The sequence below is a fragment of the Chelonia mydas genome, chromosome 13 (assembly GCF_015237465.2).
Source record: "Chelonia mydas isolate rCheMyd1 chromosome 13, rCheMyd1.pri.v2, whole genome shotgun sequence".
In the NCBI taxonomy this organism is placed as follows: domain Eukaryota; kingdom Metazoa; phylum Chordata; order Testudines; family Cheloniidae; genus Chelonia; species Chelonia mydas.
This window is the reverse complement of record NC_051253.2, coordinates 14,036,457-14,054,413: the sequence shown is the minus strand read 5'-3', so window position 1 is coordinate 14,054,413 and position 17,957 is coordinate 14,036,457. Positions and strand designations below refer to the sequence as shown.

General features: G+C 41.6%; 1 protein-coding gene across 9 annotated transcripts in view; it reads right to left on the bottom strand.

The window, feature by feature from the left end:
• The window catches only part of BCAS1 (brain enriched myelin associated protein 1), an 85,148-nt gene extending 74,601 nt beyond the window's left edge, over positions 1-10,547 (bottom strand). For 2 of the 9 annotated variants that reach the window (XM_043527012.1, XM_043527019.1), the window contains exons 1-3: positions 10,423-10,530; positions 3,575-3,656; positions 2,950-3,034 (exon numbers count right to left, since the gene is read on the bottom strand). In XM_043527012.1, the coding sequence (XP_043382947.1) occupies positions 2,950-3,034; positions 3,575-3,646 (157 nt within the window). In that variant the 5' untranslated portion in view covers positions 3,647-3,656; positions 10,423-10,530. Of the gene's footprint in view, positions 1-2,949; positions 3,035-3,574; positions 3,657-10,422 lie in introns of all 9 variants that reach the window. The other 7 variants (XM_043527018.1, XM_043527014.1, XM_043527017.1 and 4 more) reach the window with 7 other exon arrangements.
• Between the last annotated feature and the right edge of the window lie 7,410 nt (positions 10,548-17,957).

The following is a 17,957-nucleotide window of genomic DNA, read 5'->3' as shown; positions in this document are numbered from 1 at the left end:
TCCTGGTTTATGAACATATGTAACATTCTTACCATGACACTTACTAAAATTGTTATAGATCAAGCCAGAGACATAGATTAATAAAAATGCATATTGGATATGTTTTCTGTCTGGAACACAAAAGTCAGGGCTCCAGAAGCTCACCTCCAAGCCTGAGTTTGCACATTCCCACTCCCTGTATTTTAGAGTCAGCAAAGTGATTTTTTTGCAATCAGTGTACTGATTTTTCTCCAGTTAAGTATAACTTGTATTAGCTTCTGAGCCCTGACTTCTGTGTTCCAGACTGAAAACTCATCCAACGTGTAAGATTGGACTTCATTTTAGCTAAAAGTTGAGAGGAGATGATAAAAGTGAATGTTTACATGTTTATTACTGAAATACCTAAGAAATATTCATTTGGTTTCTAAACCTTCCTCTCATTTTACACGACTTTATTTTGGGACCTAAATTATTTATATATACTAGTAACCTCATTTATTTGGTAGCTGTGCAATACCATGCACCTTGCCCTCCTTTACATCCCATTCTTGTTAGCAATCTAGAAATATGGCTTAAATCCTGAAACGCTAACAATTTGTGTGGATGTTGGAAGACCAGAATATAGTCACGCTGAGCAGATTAAGGTCCAGATCACTGGAGCTAGGTTGATTTATACTAGCTGAAGATCTGGCATAAAATGCCCCTCTCCCCACCCCCTAATCTGATTTCTTTGCCCTGATCTTACATACACACTTACTGAAGATCAAAATAATCAACCTGTGTAAGTCATTAGCAAACAAGTCAATATTGTCACAGGGCTGCAATATTTCTTCAGCTCATTTCTCTGGCCTCCATCCGCTGTCAATATCAGGTGCATCCTAACTTTCAAGGTTTTGCATGATTCTGCCACACCTATGTTGACACTACCATTGGAGTTCATCTGGCAATTTCAAAATAAACTTTTAAATTCAGGGCATTTTATTGGCATAGTTTTTATTTATAAAAAAGAATTGGCTCATCATACATTTACAGTCGTTGTAACACAGATATAATATATGTTTAGATGTATTATATCTGTGTTACAATGACTGTAAATGTATGATGATCCAATCGTTGAGCAGCCCTGAGCACCCTCAACCTCCAATGAAGAATACTTTTGGCAGAGCGGCACAGGGACACAGATTAGGTAAACATTTTATTTCCTGTAGGTCTGATTCTGTTAGAAATGGTGGGATAGGAGCACTTAAAATACCCTAACATGTTTCTAACCCATGCAATCCCCATTCTTCCAACCCAGCTGGGGTGGGGTGTCTACCCCACACAAGGCCTGAGTAGGAAAAAAGGGCCAATTAACCCCATGACAGGCTGCACCTGGAGGCGAGTCAGGACTGATAAGGCCTAATGGCTGATGAAGCTGAGCTGGGCTAAGTACAAAGAGAGGAAATATGTAGTAGGAGGAGGCTGTATGGGAGGAACTCCGGAGAGAAGGGGAGTTGGAAAGAGAAGAGGAGGAGTCCTAGGGGATGTAAGCCCTGGCATCCAGCCTGCAAATGCAGACTCTCTAGCAAGAACCGGATAGGGGGTGGACTAGCCACAGGGAGTAGAGAAAGCTCCAGTAGTAGCCTGGGGTGAGGGGCTAAAGAAAGATAAGATGGAGCCCAGAGAACGAGCAATAGGGTTTGAGATTGCATACACTGTGGTTGCTAGACACAGGGTCCCTGTGCTGGAACCTGGAGTAAAGGTTAGACCCAGTTCCCCTATTAGCCACTGGGGAAGTGGTCTGGACTAGGCAGTAGAGCAGAAGACTGCCGGTTGTCCAGTGGGACACTGAGACCTTGAAAGGGGAGAACTGTAGTGACCTGGCAGTAGGGCCAACCCATGAAGTGGGAGCAATCTAGTCTGGAAAGAGAAAGAGAGAGAGAGACACCACATGGCAAGCAACTGACGGAGAGGGCATCAGACGTGTCGAGAGCTAGTCCCCAGATGAGTCCCTAGGAGACACTCCAGCAATGAATAGTAAACCTCCTGACACTATCTACCATCTATTCTCCTGCCTCCCCTTTCTAATGATCAGTTTCTATGCCAGTGACCAGTGCATTCTCCACTTGGCATAAGAGCACAATGAAATCACTTGGTGACTCTACACTGGGTATCACTGTTGCTGCTGCTGACTGTTGCTCGCAGGGAGCTTTTGCTCCCAGCAACATGTTATACGTTCTCCTCCGTTCCATTTGGTGACGCACCTTCCCATCATGTACCCACAATCTCAGAGCATCTCTAAGAGGCGGATTCATCCCTTCACTGGCATGGGTGCAAGCACTGGGACAGAGAAAAGGCAGTTTGGACCTCTCTTCCAGGACTTGCAAGGGTTGGTGGAGCCTTCAGGGCTGCCCTCACTTGTGCCCCTTGCTGCAATGGCTCTTATGGGGCTATGCAGGGGCACAAAATACTTGGGAAGTAAGATGTCCCAGCCACACTGCTTCCGACCCTTAAATCATTCCCTTCCTTGTTTGGCCCACCTACACCAACTCCAGTCCATCCTCAGTCCACCCCAGAACACCCCCGCATCTTGGGCTCAGGCAGAGGCATAAAGTGTCCCTGTGCCAGGTTTTCACCTGTGCTTAACCCCTTTGTGCCAGCCTGGGCCAATGATTAATCCGGTCCTAAATATTCAGTCTACTGTATAACTCTTTATAGTTCAGGTGCAATTTGCAGCAGCAAACACCTAATCTGATTAAACGGCTTAATGAGAGTATTTGTATTAGCTGCTCTCTTTGCTATCTTATCTTCTTGAAAGGCCTGAGCTTTGAAAACCACAAGCTCCTATTCACAAGTCTGAGCTGACACATGAGCTAATCTCTTCATCTGACACTAAACATTGCTTCTTATTGCTTCAGCTTTAACCTGATATCTTCCTAGCTGCTAGCAAAAGCAGAGTGGATGTGACAGTCTTCCCTTTCCAGTACATACCTTTATCGTTTACAGAAGAAACAGTCTGTGCAACCTGAACTGTGACAGGTCCATTTTTAGCACTGGCTGGAGGTTCAGACACAACCTGAAACATCAAATAATATATCGTTCAGTTGCATGCCTTAGAATAAACATTTGCATGAATTTGCACACACCAGTGTAGCAGAAGATACCTGGTAAAAATTTTTAAAGTGTTTAAGTGACTTCGAAGCTTAAGTCCCATTTTCAAATTGACTTAGAACCTTAGAAACTGAGTGGAGCAATGCTTAAATATCTTTAGAAATCTGGGTTTTCATGCCTGAGGCCCAGAATTTATTGCTTTGTTGATCCCATCAAAGGGGACAGGAGTGAAATTCTGGCCCCAATGAAGTCAATAGGGGTTTCCCCATTGACACCAATGAGGACAAGATTGTACCTCAAGATTATGGTGCCCATGCATCCTTTCCTCCCACACTATACACATGGGAACAGGGAATCCAGAATCCAGCCCTTAATATAGGAAGGTTGTATACAAGAAGGGTGGGATTTTCAAAAGCAGAAAAGGGAATTAGGCACCCAGATTCTTGTCCATTCTTATTAATGTAACAGTAGCCAAGGAACATTAGAATGAAGATTTCTCCGTTACCTGATAATTCTCTGTTGTGCACACATTTTCTTGGTCTTCAGGTTCTTCTTGAACAGTCAAATTATTTCCCATATTTGCTGTGCTATGAAAAAAAACAGTTTATTGATACAAAGTTGATGCATGCCTATGAAGGAATCTATCAAATTAAGAGAAGGCAACTGACCACAGGTTTTCACAGGCACCTTAGAATTCCCGGAAAGTCCCATCTGCTTTGCAGAAAGTTGCTTCTTTATTACGTCACTGTCTCTTTGACGCTACAGGCCTCATTACTTGGATACAGCCTCCTCTACTGACAACTGCTCACCAAAAAAGGGGCAGATTCACAAACATTTCTGGCTTCTTCACAAAGTTTAGTTGCAGCCGAAACATGGATTGTTTGTTAAGACTATGTGAACTGTTAAGATGTGTGAAACAAGAGCACAGAGCCTGTGTCTGCTAGCTGGAAAGAAGGCATAGGGCATGCAGGGAATTGCTCACTATTAAGACTAAAGGCAAAAACACCATGAGTACACACGTACTGAAACAAGCAGGGGGCGGGAGAAATTATCCCAGCAGCTTTCACACACAGGGCAATTAAAAGGGGGAAAAAGCATGCATCTAGGCATTTTGAAAATCTGGCTCTTGTCAGAGGAATGGTGTGTGCAGTATGGCAAATCCTACAGGAGATGTTATTCCCCCGTTCCTCCCTGACAGCCTCACATGCCTTGCCAATGGCATACAGAGGGTATAAAGGCCACAGATGGTGTCAGGGAGATAATTCCCCTGGCACAAAAGCAATGTAGACCCACTTGCAGCTCCAAATGTGGGGGTCATGTCCAGGTGGGGTATTTTAGTTAGGTAATAAGTTTAATTCATTAAGGATCTGATCCAACACCTATAAAAGTCAATGACTTCACTGGGCTTTAGTTCAGGCCTTACGTGACTGGTTTAGGCATAGGCAATATATTTGAGTTAATCAGCAAGGTCTCTCTTTGACTGCCTTATATCATCTGAACTCTCCAGGTCTTTAGACTGTAAGCTCTTCATGGCAAGGAACTGCAGCTTGCTTAGCACAATGGGCCCAATACAAAGCCCAGGTTCCTATTGCCTTTCATGGGCTTGGGGTCAGGGCCTATATGCTGTTCAAGCTAAATAAACAAAAAGAAAAGAGCCTGGACCAGACCTTAAAACAGGAAATTCTCAAGTATTTTGGGACTGTTCAGTTCTACAGTCATTGGCCAACTTAGTAGTTCATTCCACTTCATCCCATTAGGTCTATTAAATGATGGTATCTGAGTGCCGCAGAGAAATAAACAAAGCTATCTTAGGCCCAAATTGTCAAACAGGGCAGGCAGTTCCATGTTTCCCTCTTTGAAAATGTGGGATCCAGTTTATTATTTTAGTTAGGCAGGAAGTACCAAATTTAGCTCTCACTTACCCCCACATGACCCTGGTCATGTTGCACAGATATACCTCAAAGGAGAGTTTTTTCTAGGTGTTTGAATTAGACCATCATTAAATATTCAAGAGGGAGGAAATCCAGGGGTTGTTAAACCTTGTTGGTCAGACTTTGGTTCTGCAAAACTTGTTCAGAAAAAGGTCTCCCTGTAGCTGAAGCCACCACGGTTGGAAGTTCAAATAACTGGTTACAGTTAGGTCCTAAATTCTGCTTAGAGGGGCCAAAACCAGGGGTAGTTTTGCTAAACCTCACAAGTAGGGTTTTTTCCCCAGGGATAGTTCAGAACTGGTTTCTTTTGTATGCAAACTCCCAAATTTGGTGAGATTATGGCTGAGCCTCTCTCACATCCTTGGTCCCTGTGATTTGTTAAAGGCCTGACACTGGACTGAAGTGAACATTGAAATAATCCCATTGATTTCAGTACATAAACACAGCTGACATATTGACTTCAATAAGAGTACCTGTGTGAGTACAGATTGTAGCAGGGAGCCCTGACTTCAGACTGCAGAGAAGTTTTACAAGAGGTTTATCTTTTCAGATGATATTTCATCTATACATCAGAACTTTTGGCTTATTGTGGAAAACTGCCAACATTTCCCCATGGATGTATAATGGCCCCTTGTCCTTGTTGGGTACTTCTGTTGCCTAGCAACAAAGTAGCATGCTATCTAGAGGGAAAAAAAGGGAAAAAAATCCGACTGCTTAATCTCAGTGGGGAAATTCAGGGTCTAGTTGAATCTGAAGAATTTATTTCTATTTTCCATGCAAAATGTTACCAGGCTTACCTGCTCAACAAGCAGACTATACCATTTATACAGTGTAAGCAATATTTGCAAACTATGTGTTTCACTTCCCATGTATGCCTTAGATGTAACATTCGTGCGTTTGAAAGAAAAAGAACCCAGTATCTGGTTATTTCCACAAGAGTCTGGGGTCTGACTGTAATCTCACTTGCACCAGTTTGATATCAGTACAACTCCAATGATTTCAATTGCATCTCAGTGGTACATTACTGAGATCAGAATCTGGGCTCAGAACTTTACGTTCCTACATAGAATTAAATTTATAAATGTGACTGAAAAAAATATAATTCCAGATGAAATAAAACATCTATTGTTATTAATCATGTATATTCCTATAGTGCCTCAGGGCCAGCCCAAAATGAGGCCCCGTTGTGACAGGCACCATACAGAGTAGCAGGCAATCAAAATAACATTCACACTGAAATTCAAGAAATCCTCAGAGCTGCCTATCTCGTGGAAACCCAAAAGAGGTAAAAGCTCATTTGAAAGCTGCTTTCGATAAAAGGCTGGGGTTAACTCATTACTTCATTGGCTTGGATGATGTGGAAATTACACAAAAAGCCAGAGAAAATTCCATCATGTGAGTGTTTGTGATATTATCCATTCAGACTTATCTCAGGTCACAGCAATCGGTCATTATTATGCATTACCAATGGCTGCTCTACAATCTAAGCGGAAATGTGGTTACTGAGAAAAAATAAGTGTCAAGTCTCTTGCAATTACTATCTGGGTACAAAATGACATGGCCTGGAGTCAAGTCATGACTCTGATTCTCTAATATTGCTTTAAAAATACCCCAACAAAACATACATGTTGCTGATATTCAAGAAAAAGCGATATTCAAGCGAAAGGTCACTGCCACCTCTAGAGAAAGCTAAGCATCAGTAGAAATGATTATATTAACAACACATATGCATATAACTATGCTAAACCAGCATCACTTACATTTGCCACAACAGTCTGGTACAGACTTGTGGTTGCCTCTCTCCTGTAATCCTGCCATTATGTTTAGATATCACTGTAGCAAAGATTGGTATGACAGATTTTCAGCACCTGCATTTGGAGCCAGATTTTCAAGAAAGCTTAGCTCTTATTTGGCACCTCAATTAAATGGCCAAGTTGTTGGGTTTTTTTTTTTTCAGAAGCGCTCATCATCCAGCAGCTCCCATTGTGCTGGGGACTTTTGCTCATCATAGCAAACCTACTTCTCCAGCTTCGAAGCCTTTGCAAACATACATACTGCCCACTGACTTTGCTCTAGATTGCCAAACAGCAGGATACAACGAGGCTGCCGGCCGCAGAAGATGCTACAGCCCCAAGATACATGCTGTAAAACTCAAGGTTTCACAAAGAGCGGCTGTATTTTTTGAAATATCCAAATATTTCCCTAGCACAGTAGGTTGCCTGCAGGAGGTTGGTTATGTCTATCATTTATATAGTTAAGTTAGCTCTGCAATTCAAATCAAAGCTGAATTTCTCCAAGTGCAGGGCTTCTAGGATCAGGGCCCCATTTAGGGACCATTTCTATTCTCCTAAGTTATTTCGCAAGGAAAGTGCTCATTCGGCAGGATCTTTTTGCACACATCTAGTCAGAATGGATAACATCTTCCCAGTAGGCTATTCCAGCTCAGATGACAGAAAGCAGAACTCAGTTTAAGGCAGACCCTCTCATTTTTAAGGCTGGTTAGCAAAAGAGCGGAAGCCCAGCTCCATTAACAAAATGTGAGTGCATAATGTACGCAATAGTAATTGGTGCAAACTGTGACTGCCTGCGAACTTGGCTGGTTAGAGGTCCAAGCGGCCATTTGTGTATGCAAATCAGTTATTTGCACATGCAATTTCAGTAAATGCACAAGTTAGGCATGAAAATGCACACACTACTTTAAATGTGCCTGTGAGGGAAAACCTCACAATGGCAATGAGGAGCATTATGAATTCCTAGTTCCCTCTAGTCTGACAGGCTGAGCCTGTCAGCTGAGCACCATGTAATAGGCAGTTGGGCCAGTCTGCCTTTGCAGTACATTACCTAAAATCACAGTACAATCCCATATAAAGACATTAAGGTGGAACCCCCTCTTTCTCCAGGCCAGCAGTGTGGTGATTGGATGGGTTGCTTGATCGAGGATGTGTGCACAGCTGCATTCTCTGCTATATTTGTTCTCCGGACTTTACTCTCCAAGGCTGTCATGCCAGCTCCTTTCAGCACCAGCAAACTTACTTAGACCAGCGTTTTTGAATTTGGGTTGCCTAAAGTTAGGCTCCACAATCCATTTAGACACCGACATAAAAAGGTCATCTAAATGCATGACTTTCAAAGGTGCTGAGCAGCTGCAATTCACATTGATTTAAGTGAACTGAAAGTGCTCAGTACCATTCAGGGACATTAAGCAGAGTGTAGGTGATGCTTTGGTGCTGAATTAACTGAATGCCTGAACCCTTAGATGTACTTTACTTTAATTCCATGATCATCTGTAAGTTTTCTTTTAAGCAGAATCTGATCTTGTCAGTCGCTATCTGAGAGCTGTTCTCTAACTATGGACACTTTTTCTCTCAGAGCTCCAGTTGGGTTCTCCTCATGTATTCAATCAGATTTCCCATTTTACAGGTGTGTCACTTTGTTATTTCTACTGTGGCAGCACCTAAGCTCCCCAGTCATGGACCAGAACCACACTGTGCTAGGCGCTGTACAGATACAGAACAAAAAATGGTCCATGCCCCAAAGAGCTCACACCTTTCAGATACAGGCATGTAGGCAAAGCATGATTCCACATGAGATTTGCTAGCAAACCTCTCCCAGACCTAGCTTGCTGTGGGGGTGAGTATTGATATTTTTGTAGAGACACACACCGTCGTGGGAATTAAGTTGGAGAATAAAGTCCTTGCCATGGTGTGGATGGAGTACAAAGGTAATTTTGCCATCAGCCTGGAGGTTTCTTTTAAGAGGATACAGATTTTTATATCAAGTTGCAACTGTAACCTTGCAGGAGGATCAATCAAACCTGGAGATAGGAATGTAGTCTAACTGGATTTAAAAGGAAAGCATGCTATTAAGTCAGACACAGCTCATGAACTGTTTTTCACCTCTTCTACTGGGAATAGGGAAAAGAAACCCCAAAAGAAATATGTTGGCTTTTTTGAACCATAGCATTTTCCACAAGGGAGAAATTCAGTCCTTTTCTGGCTCTCTATGTAAGGATGAATGCCATCCCCCCTTTCCCCACCATCCAAAAATCATAGGTTTGGTTCTGCTGTGTGTATACCTGGTTTTACAGAGTAAAGACTGAGAAAGTAATAAATAAAAAGCGATCTCTTGCCCGGTGAAACCAGTCTGAAACTGACCCTTTAAATGCCATTTATTGACCAATCTAAGATTATTACAGCAAGCTGTGTCATATAACACTCAGTAATACAGGAAAGTACACAGGGTGGTCAGGCATTCAGTTAATTCAGCACTGACGCAGCCCATATGCTTTGCTTAAAATCCCTTTACAATCAATCAGGCTTAGTTCTCTTTTTTCACTATGTTCTGTGCCTAAGGAACAGCGAGTTTTGCTACTGATTTCAGGGGGAGTAGGACTGCATCCTAAACCCATAAGTACATCATATTGGATCTGCTCTGTATGCTGCTGCAGTGAGGAAAATAAAATAAATGCAGAACAAAGGAGTACGAGGACCTGTCACTAAGTAAATATCCAGCTGAATAAAGAAGCTTTTGATCTGAGCCATATTCAACCAAGGAAGAAATAGGGCAGGGGCAGGGCCTTCAGAAAATCCCCTTCCTACCTTTATAGAAGTCATCCAGCTCTCAGACACCCTTTGCAGAAGATAGCTGGGATGAGTTTGGGGCTCTGAAGCTGAGGGGGAAGGGGAAACAGGACTCTTGAACTCCTGAAGGAGAGTTTATACACCTTACACGGAAGGGACACAAGGGAGGAGTGAAATTGCTCACTCTGAGCAAACAAGAACCACCCTAGAACAATTCAAACTGCAACAAAGCTGCGGCCACCCATTCAGAAAGTGCAAAATTAAAGTCCTTATGGTTTCACATTCAATCTTTGCAAGACAGGAGTGGATTTCAAGACATGCATTAATCAAAAGGGAAGGGTAAACTAGCTAATGTTTTTTTCCCCACTGAACGCATCCGATGAAGTGAGCTGTAACTCACGAAAGCTTATGCTCAAATAAATTTGTTAGTCTCTAAGGTGCCACAAGTACTCCTGTTCTTCTAGCTAAGACTGGCATTTATAGTCACACCTCAGGGTCTCATGGGAAATCTTACCAGGAAATGACAATTCAACGAGTCCCAAGAAAGCTTTAATAGTCCTGTGCAATTTGGTAAGAATCTCTCTTGGAAAGTCTGTTTCCTTTTGTCTTTCTGTCTTTTTGCACTAAGCATCAGGTAGAAAATGCTGATGCACAGCAAAAAACAACGTACACCAGCCACACTGAAGAATAAACAAACCAGCACACAGCTTTGCAGCTGCGTACTTGGCAGAAGTTCACATGAGAACGGATAGATCTAGGTTGAATCGTGGGGCAGTAATGGTACGCAATGAAAACAACAGCACAGCCCAAGATACAGGAGAAATCATAACAGTGTCAGTTACCTGGTACAGGTTCTTGCCAAAGAGTTCCACGACCACTGAGACAACCTGGAGCTGTTCAGGTGGAGGTGCTGCAGTCCCTTAGCAAACAGCTGCCAGCGGTGGCTTGTTGTGCCTTTAGTAATCTGCTATCAGAATGTTCACTAACACTAGGTGCAAATATACAGAGGGGTGGAGTGCTCTACTCCACCAGCCCTGTCAAACTATCTTCTGTTCCTGGACGTTAGGGACACTCAAACCTGTTCAGTTACATCCATTTGCTTCATTTCCCTCCCTGCTGAGTTCTTACACTGGGCTATCCCAGCAGCAATAAATTCTCTCTCCTCCTGGGAATAACAACTGTTTGCTGAACACTGTTTAAAAAAAGCACAATTCTCCCTCACATTGGCAAAATACGCCAAGTGAAAATTATTCCCTGCTTTTCTGTTCAGTGTAGATGAGATGGATCTTAAATTTCCTTCTGGAAAGTGCAATCATATTTAGCAATTTAGAGCATTGTGAAATATTAACTATTTAATCCTTATGATGCTCTTAATAGGTATTACTATTTCACATATAGACTTTGGGACAGGGACTGTCTTTTTGTTCTGTGTTTGTACAGGGCTGAGCATAATGGGGTACGGAAGCATGACTGAGGGGCTCTATGGTGCTCCCACAATACAAAATAAGAATTTCCTGTTTTACAGATGGGGAAAATGGAACACCCAGGAGTGAAAAGATTCACACAAGGACACAGAGCAAGACAGTTTCAGAGCTGGGATTAAGACTCAGAAGTTTCCGTTTCTCGGCCCCATACGCAGAGTATTAGACCATGTCGCTTCACTTACATGCTTCTTCAAGCCGTAGCGGTGTGACATACAATGTGAAAATTATCTTAAGTTATTACTGGAGTGTCATGTGGCACACTTCCTCTGCAGCCCTGTCAGGGTGGCACATATAACCTATCAATTTCAAGTGTTCAACTCTATTAATCGGCTTGCTTCTAGCCCTGCATTTCTGTGCAATACCTGATCTCAGAACTCAGCTAAATTAGAAAGCTAATGCATTCCATCCATTTCTTTCCACATCCCATCTTGCTCATTTCCCTTTTATTATTATTCTTGAAACAGGAAGAGACCCCTGGTTTAACTGCTATGGTATCCTGTCCCCAAGAGTTTCAGTGCCAGAGGCTTCATCCACCAGAAAACCACACAAGTAAAAATCCTGCATAACTGTGTAATTAATATACCATTGGCCCAGGTCTATGGGTGTGGATAGGAAACCATCCTGATCAACCCATACCATGAAGCATGCAGATTGTCACCCCAGCTAATGTCACTTCAGGTGCTGTTTTTGTTAAAACAACAACAACAATAATTTTTTTTAGCTTTTTATAACCCTATTAAGCTATTTGCCCAAGTAACACCATACATCCTGGGCTTACAACCCCCCAGAGAGCAAAATTTGATTGTAGTGGCCACAACCAACTGTCAAAAGTGAGGTTTTCACTGATCAGCAATTTGGAAACTGCTTATGCAGTAGTGAATGGCAAATTGAATACAGAGTTCCAATATAAACCAACTGCCAAATTCTAGTTACATCCATTAGAACCTGGCAGTCTCTGTTTGCTTCACTTGGTCTTCTTTGGTTACTGTGGGATGACCACTCGCCCCAGGAACCTGGCTACTTATGAAACCTAGTTGGGAAGCTTGAACCAGTAGGAAGCAATTGAAAATTTTCAATTAGCATGTGGTGTATGGCTCTCTGTACTTGCCCTATGTTATCAAAGAGCCACTAGGTATAACTTAACATTTATTAAGTTGGGAAGGAAGTGGATTTTCCATTCTGTGGGAAATTCCACAAGTTGGAGTTGTTTTCCCTGTTCTGAAACAGAATGAAGACAAACATTTTGAAATTTCCCATAAAACAATTCTGGAAAAAAAAACAAATATTTTCTTCCAATAAAATTAAAATGCCTTGCTCCACTTGGGTCATTTTTATAATATAAAATTTTTAAACAAAAAGCTGTTTTGAAATGAAAAACAACACTTCTGTTCCAAAAATGTTGAAACTGAATGTTTTGACATTAAAACACTTCATGTTTTTTTTCCTAAAACGGGGAGAAACACACATCAAAACTGACATTTCCACAAAGTATTTTGCTTTTGACAAATTGGCAGTGTGATGGAAAAATGTTGTCAGAAAATTTCTGGGCAGCAGTAACATTTATCCCCTGATTTCAAATCTAGGATCAGACGTTGCAATCATTTGCTTAATTTTTAAATCTACTTCTTACTCTACTTTGACTCAGGCAAGTCTCAGTTAATAGATTGTCTGAGTCAGCACTGAGGTGAAACAGAGCAAGGACCCTGGATTTCCACACCACAGTCGTTTTCAGAATTCACTATACGTTATCCAAAACATAATGTTGACTGTCATCTGCATCATCATGTAGAGCACACTGAAACAAAACCGGTCCCTGTCTCTCTGTCAATGAGCAGGACATTCTTCTATTCAGCCTCTAACCCATGGTATTTACACTATAGGCTGTTTGCTTTCTTTTATTTACCAAAGGATTTTCTTTTCACCATTACTTACCCGGGCATTTTTCCTCACTGTGTCACTGGGTTTGGTTTGATCTGGGTGGAACTCATTTAACATTTTAATCTAAATGCTTGTTTGCATTCTGCTTCTCTGCAGACATCAGTGGCATGAGACAGCGGTTAAATCTGCTTCCCTTATCAAACAATTCCAATTCCTCCCACCTTGGAAGTCAAAGACGGAGTTTGGATCTTTCTCAGTTCCCTGCATGTTCACAAACAGGCTGATCCTACAAGGTGCTGAGGGCCCTGAACTCCCATGGGACTCAACAGATGTCTGAAGTCAAAGCCCCACACTCCCTTTATAACTCATTTTCTCTTACCTGATTTGGTAAGAAGTATTTGTGACAGCAAAAAATAACCCGTTATAGTCCTATATACACTGAAGTAAATGAAGTTACGCCAGGGATGAATCTGCCTTGGTGAGGGCCCAGATTCACTTCTTGTAAATTCCAGGCAACCTTAATGAAGTTAGTGGAATTCCCACTGGCATAACTGAGAGCAAAACCTAGTTTTATTTCTGTTAAGAGGATTTTATTTTTCACAGACATCTCTTAATGTACAATTACCCACTGCCAGATCATAGCTGCTTCTGAGAAATATTTCAGTACCGCTTTTATTGTCCCTTTTATATCCAATTCAAAGATATTCTAAATATTCATACACTGAAAGAGATAGGAGCTGACATCCAGTACAGACCAATGGCCCATCTAGTCTAGTATCCTTTTTGATAGTGGTTCCTGCAGAATGCTCCTAATTATGCAGTTATTTATGCTCAATAGAGGTTCTGGGGGAGAGAGAGTCGGGTGCCAGAGAGAATTCCTCCTCAAGGAAAGGAAACTGTATGCTGCCCTGGTGGCACAATGGCTTCAATTATCTCCCAGCAATCAAAAATACTGCATTTTCTATCAGGAATTTTTAATGAGACTGTCACTATTGAAATCTTGTCTAGGAGGTGCTTCCCAGAGCAGCTCAAACTTGTGCATCTGACAGCTTCATAAACCTTCCTGTTAAATTATACAGGGGCACTGGACCATTAATCAACTAGCTAGTCATTTTCTTTTATTCATGTCCAAAATTTATGCCAGCACAAATCAAATGTTTACAACTGAAGAGAGGTTTGAAAAGTTAGTCCATTTGTGCACCCATTTTGTTCCCTGCATTATCTGTGATCCTGTAACAGGGCTGGCCCATTGATTTGGTATGGGGGTCGGGATTGTTAACAGGCTATTATATTTAAAGCTGATTGAATGGAACAGGAGTAAGTAGGTAACAATACATACATATCAACACTAGAGGGAGCTAAGTAAGGAATCCAGGGGAGAATGATGGAGAAAAACAAGGTGGAGCTGTGATTCAGTTTAATCCTATTGAATAATTGCTTGTTTCAACCAAAGTGCAACACAGGCTATAAATTGTCCTTCCCCCTTCAATCCAATTGGCAGAGTGATAGGCTGGGGTCATGAGTGTCTCACCTCCTCCCCTTCTGTCAGTAGGGCTAAGATTGAGTTAACCCTTTTGTTTTCCAGCCTGCACAGAGACTCCAAAGGAGAGGATCCTGTGGTGCTGAAAGCCTTCCATCTTCTCTAAGCAGTCACTGACCATGAAGTGAGAGAAGAATCAACATTCATTGGTCCCTTGATAGGTCTTTAAGTTTATTGTGGCATGACTCATAAGTTCAGCTATGAAGTCTGAGTCAGCTCCTACTGATGCTTGTTTAATTCACAATTACTAATGGACATTACAAAATAAAAGGATTTCCACAATGAAAAATTCCAGGTTTACTGAGTTCAAGTGCATTATCACCCAAGATGCCGGAATAGGGTAATCTGTAGGCATTTCTGACACCCTTAGGTGCATCTCAAGAAAACCAGTTAAAATTCACAGAACTCCTCAAAAGTAACTTAACTGGAATGAATCTGATATGGTTACAACAAATAGTCTGGCAAGAAAACAATAATTCTGTTTCACAAAAAGTTGAGGTTACAAAATTTGTTCTCTTTCTGATTGGAATGAAACCAAACCCCTTTGGAATTTTTCCACAAGAAGATATGAAAGAGACAACCCCAGAATAATTAACAGCCCTGTGGTTAGAGCACTCAACTTGAATCTGGATCCCCATCCCAAGTCAGTGCCCTAGCCACAGGGATATGGAGCAAGTCGCTCTGGACTAATGAATATTGAATTATTTATACAGAGAATGTCTCTCTAACCCAGTGATTAGAGCACATACCTCGGATGTGGGAGATCCAGGTTTAAGTTGAATGTCCTAGTCACTGGGCTATTGACTATTCTGGGGATGGATCACTCTCTTAGACTAAAACAACTAGGAGTCCTTGTGGCACCTTAGAGACTAACAAAACATGATACAGTTCTACAATGACCTAGAATAAATTTCTTAGTCTCTAAAGTGCCACAAGGATTCCTCGTTGTTTTTGCTGATACAGACTAACATGACTACCTCTCTTAGACTACGAATTCTCTCCTGGACATGAGAAACTTTCCCCCTGAAAGTTTATTCAAACATATATTCCCAAGAAAAGTTTTGGTCTTTCAATGAAAAAAAATCAAAAAATTCCTGAGCAGCTTTAGTTACATATTAGGTAATTCCAGTGTCACCATCTACAAGTATTTGAAGGGAGTATAGGGCTAAAGGAAAGCAAGGGGTGAATAAGGAGGTGTCACTAGTGATAATGGGCTAAAGCTAGTGGAACTCACTCAACAACGTCCCCACTGACTTCTATGTAATCTTTCTACATCACATTTAACACCAAGGTATTTGAATGTCTCTGTGGGACTTTTTCCTACTAAAGGCATTAGAATTTGGCCCCATAGGATTAAGAAAGCTAGGAAATTTTATACTGAATATCAGGAAAAAAAAAAACAACACATTCACCTTGAGGGCTGTTGCCTGATCTTGCAATAAAGGTGGTAAAGGCTCTATCCTTGCTAACATTTACATCTAGGCTTGATAAAGCCCTACAAATTATACTGTAAAAAATAATGGCCTGTCTTTTTTCCCAGCTGTAACATTGTTTCTAGGAGAGTGAGACTGGGAACTCCCAGGTCAGACAATTTTGTCAGTTGAACATAAGTCCCTTACTTAGTACTTAACCCACCCTGGGATAGTTTTCTAGGTACCCAAATGAAATGCAATGGATAAAGTTGCTATAGCTTTTATGCTTAGTGATTCCTGGTGATAACCGGAGGAATTTCAGCTTTCAGCAACCAGTTGATTTTTTTTAATAGACACAATACCCACCTGCTGAAGTGGAGAAACAGATTGACAGAGCCAGAAGAGTACCCAGAAGTTACCTACTACAGGACAGGCCCAACAAAGAAAATAACAGAACGCCACTAGCCATCACCTTCAGCCCCCAACTAAAACCTCTCCAACGCATCATCAAGGATCTACAACCTATCCTGAAGGACGACCCATCACTCTCACAAATCTTGGGAGACAGGCCAGTCCTGGCCTACAGACAGCCCCCCAACCTGAAGCAAATACTCACCAGCAACCACACACCACACCACAAAAACACTAACCCAGGAACCTATCCTTGCAACAAAGCCCGTTGCCAACTGTGTCCACATATCTATTCAGGGGACACCATCATAGGGCCTAATCACATCAGCCACACTATCAGAGGCTTGTTCACCTGCACATCTACCAATGTGATATATGCCATCATGTGCCAGCAATGCCCCTCTGCCATGTACATTGGCCAAACTGGACAGTCTCTATATAAAAGAATAAATGGACCCAAATCAGACGTCAAGAATTATAACATTCAAAAACCAGTCAGAGAACACTTCAATCTCTTTGGTCACTCGATTACAGACCTAAAAGTGGCAATTCTTCAACAAAAAAACTTCAAAAACAGACTCCAACGAGACTGCTGAATTGGAATTAATTTGCAAACTGGATACAATTAACTTAGGCTTGAATAAAGACTGGGAGTGGATGTGTCATTACACAAAGTAAAACTTGTGGCACCTTAAAGACTAACCAATTTATTTGAGCATAAGCTTTCGTGAGCTACAGCTCACTTCATCAGATGCATCACGAAAAGCTCACGAAAAGCTTATGCTCAAATAAATTGGTTAGTCTCTAAGGTGCCACAAGTACTCCATTTCTTTTTGTGAATACAGACTAACACGGCTGTTACTCTGAAACAAAGTAAAACTATTTCCCCATGTTTATCCCCACCCCCCACCGTTCCTCACACATTCTTGTCAACTGCTGGAAATGGCCCACCTTGATTATCACTACAAAAGGTTCCCCTCCGTGCCCCCCCCCAGCTCTCCTGCTGGTAATAGCTCACCTTACCTGATCACTGTTGTTACAGTGTGTATGGTAACACCCATTGTTTCATGTTCTCTGTGTATCTCAATCTCCCCACTGTATTTTCCACTGCATGCATCCGATGAAGTGAGCTGTAGCTCACGAAAGCTTATGCTCAAATAAACTGGTTAGTCTCTAAGGTGCCACAAGTCCTCCTTTTCTTTTTGCGGATACAGACTAACACGGCTGCTACTCTGAAACCATAATAATTGTTAACGATGTATTTTATTTAGACACTGCCGTTTAAAAAGGTAATGAAAAACAGAGAATAATTGCTTCAGCACAGGAAGCTGTAGGAAAGCTGAATCATCAGTAATTATTGCCATACTGCCACTATTTCTCTGTGGGAACCGAGAGCCAAACTCTGTTTAGATGTCACTGATCTAAGTAACTTCACTTACCTCAAGGAAGTCTTTTCAAGTTTATTTTGGGGTAAGAGCAGAATTTGGCCTAGATATTTCAGTTGAAACATGGCTGAAAATAAAAAGCATTTGCTAATGTTCTTTAACAGATGGTTTGGAGTGTGATGTTACAATTTCAATCATAATTCATAGTCTATGCTGTAAAATGGGAAATTTTGTGGGAAAGGTTGTTTTCCTCTTCCTCTCCAGCAG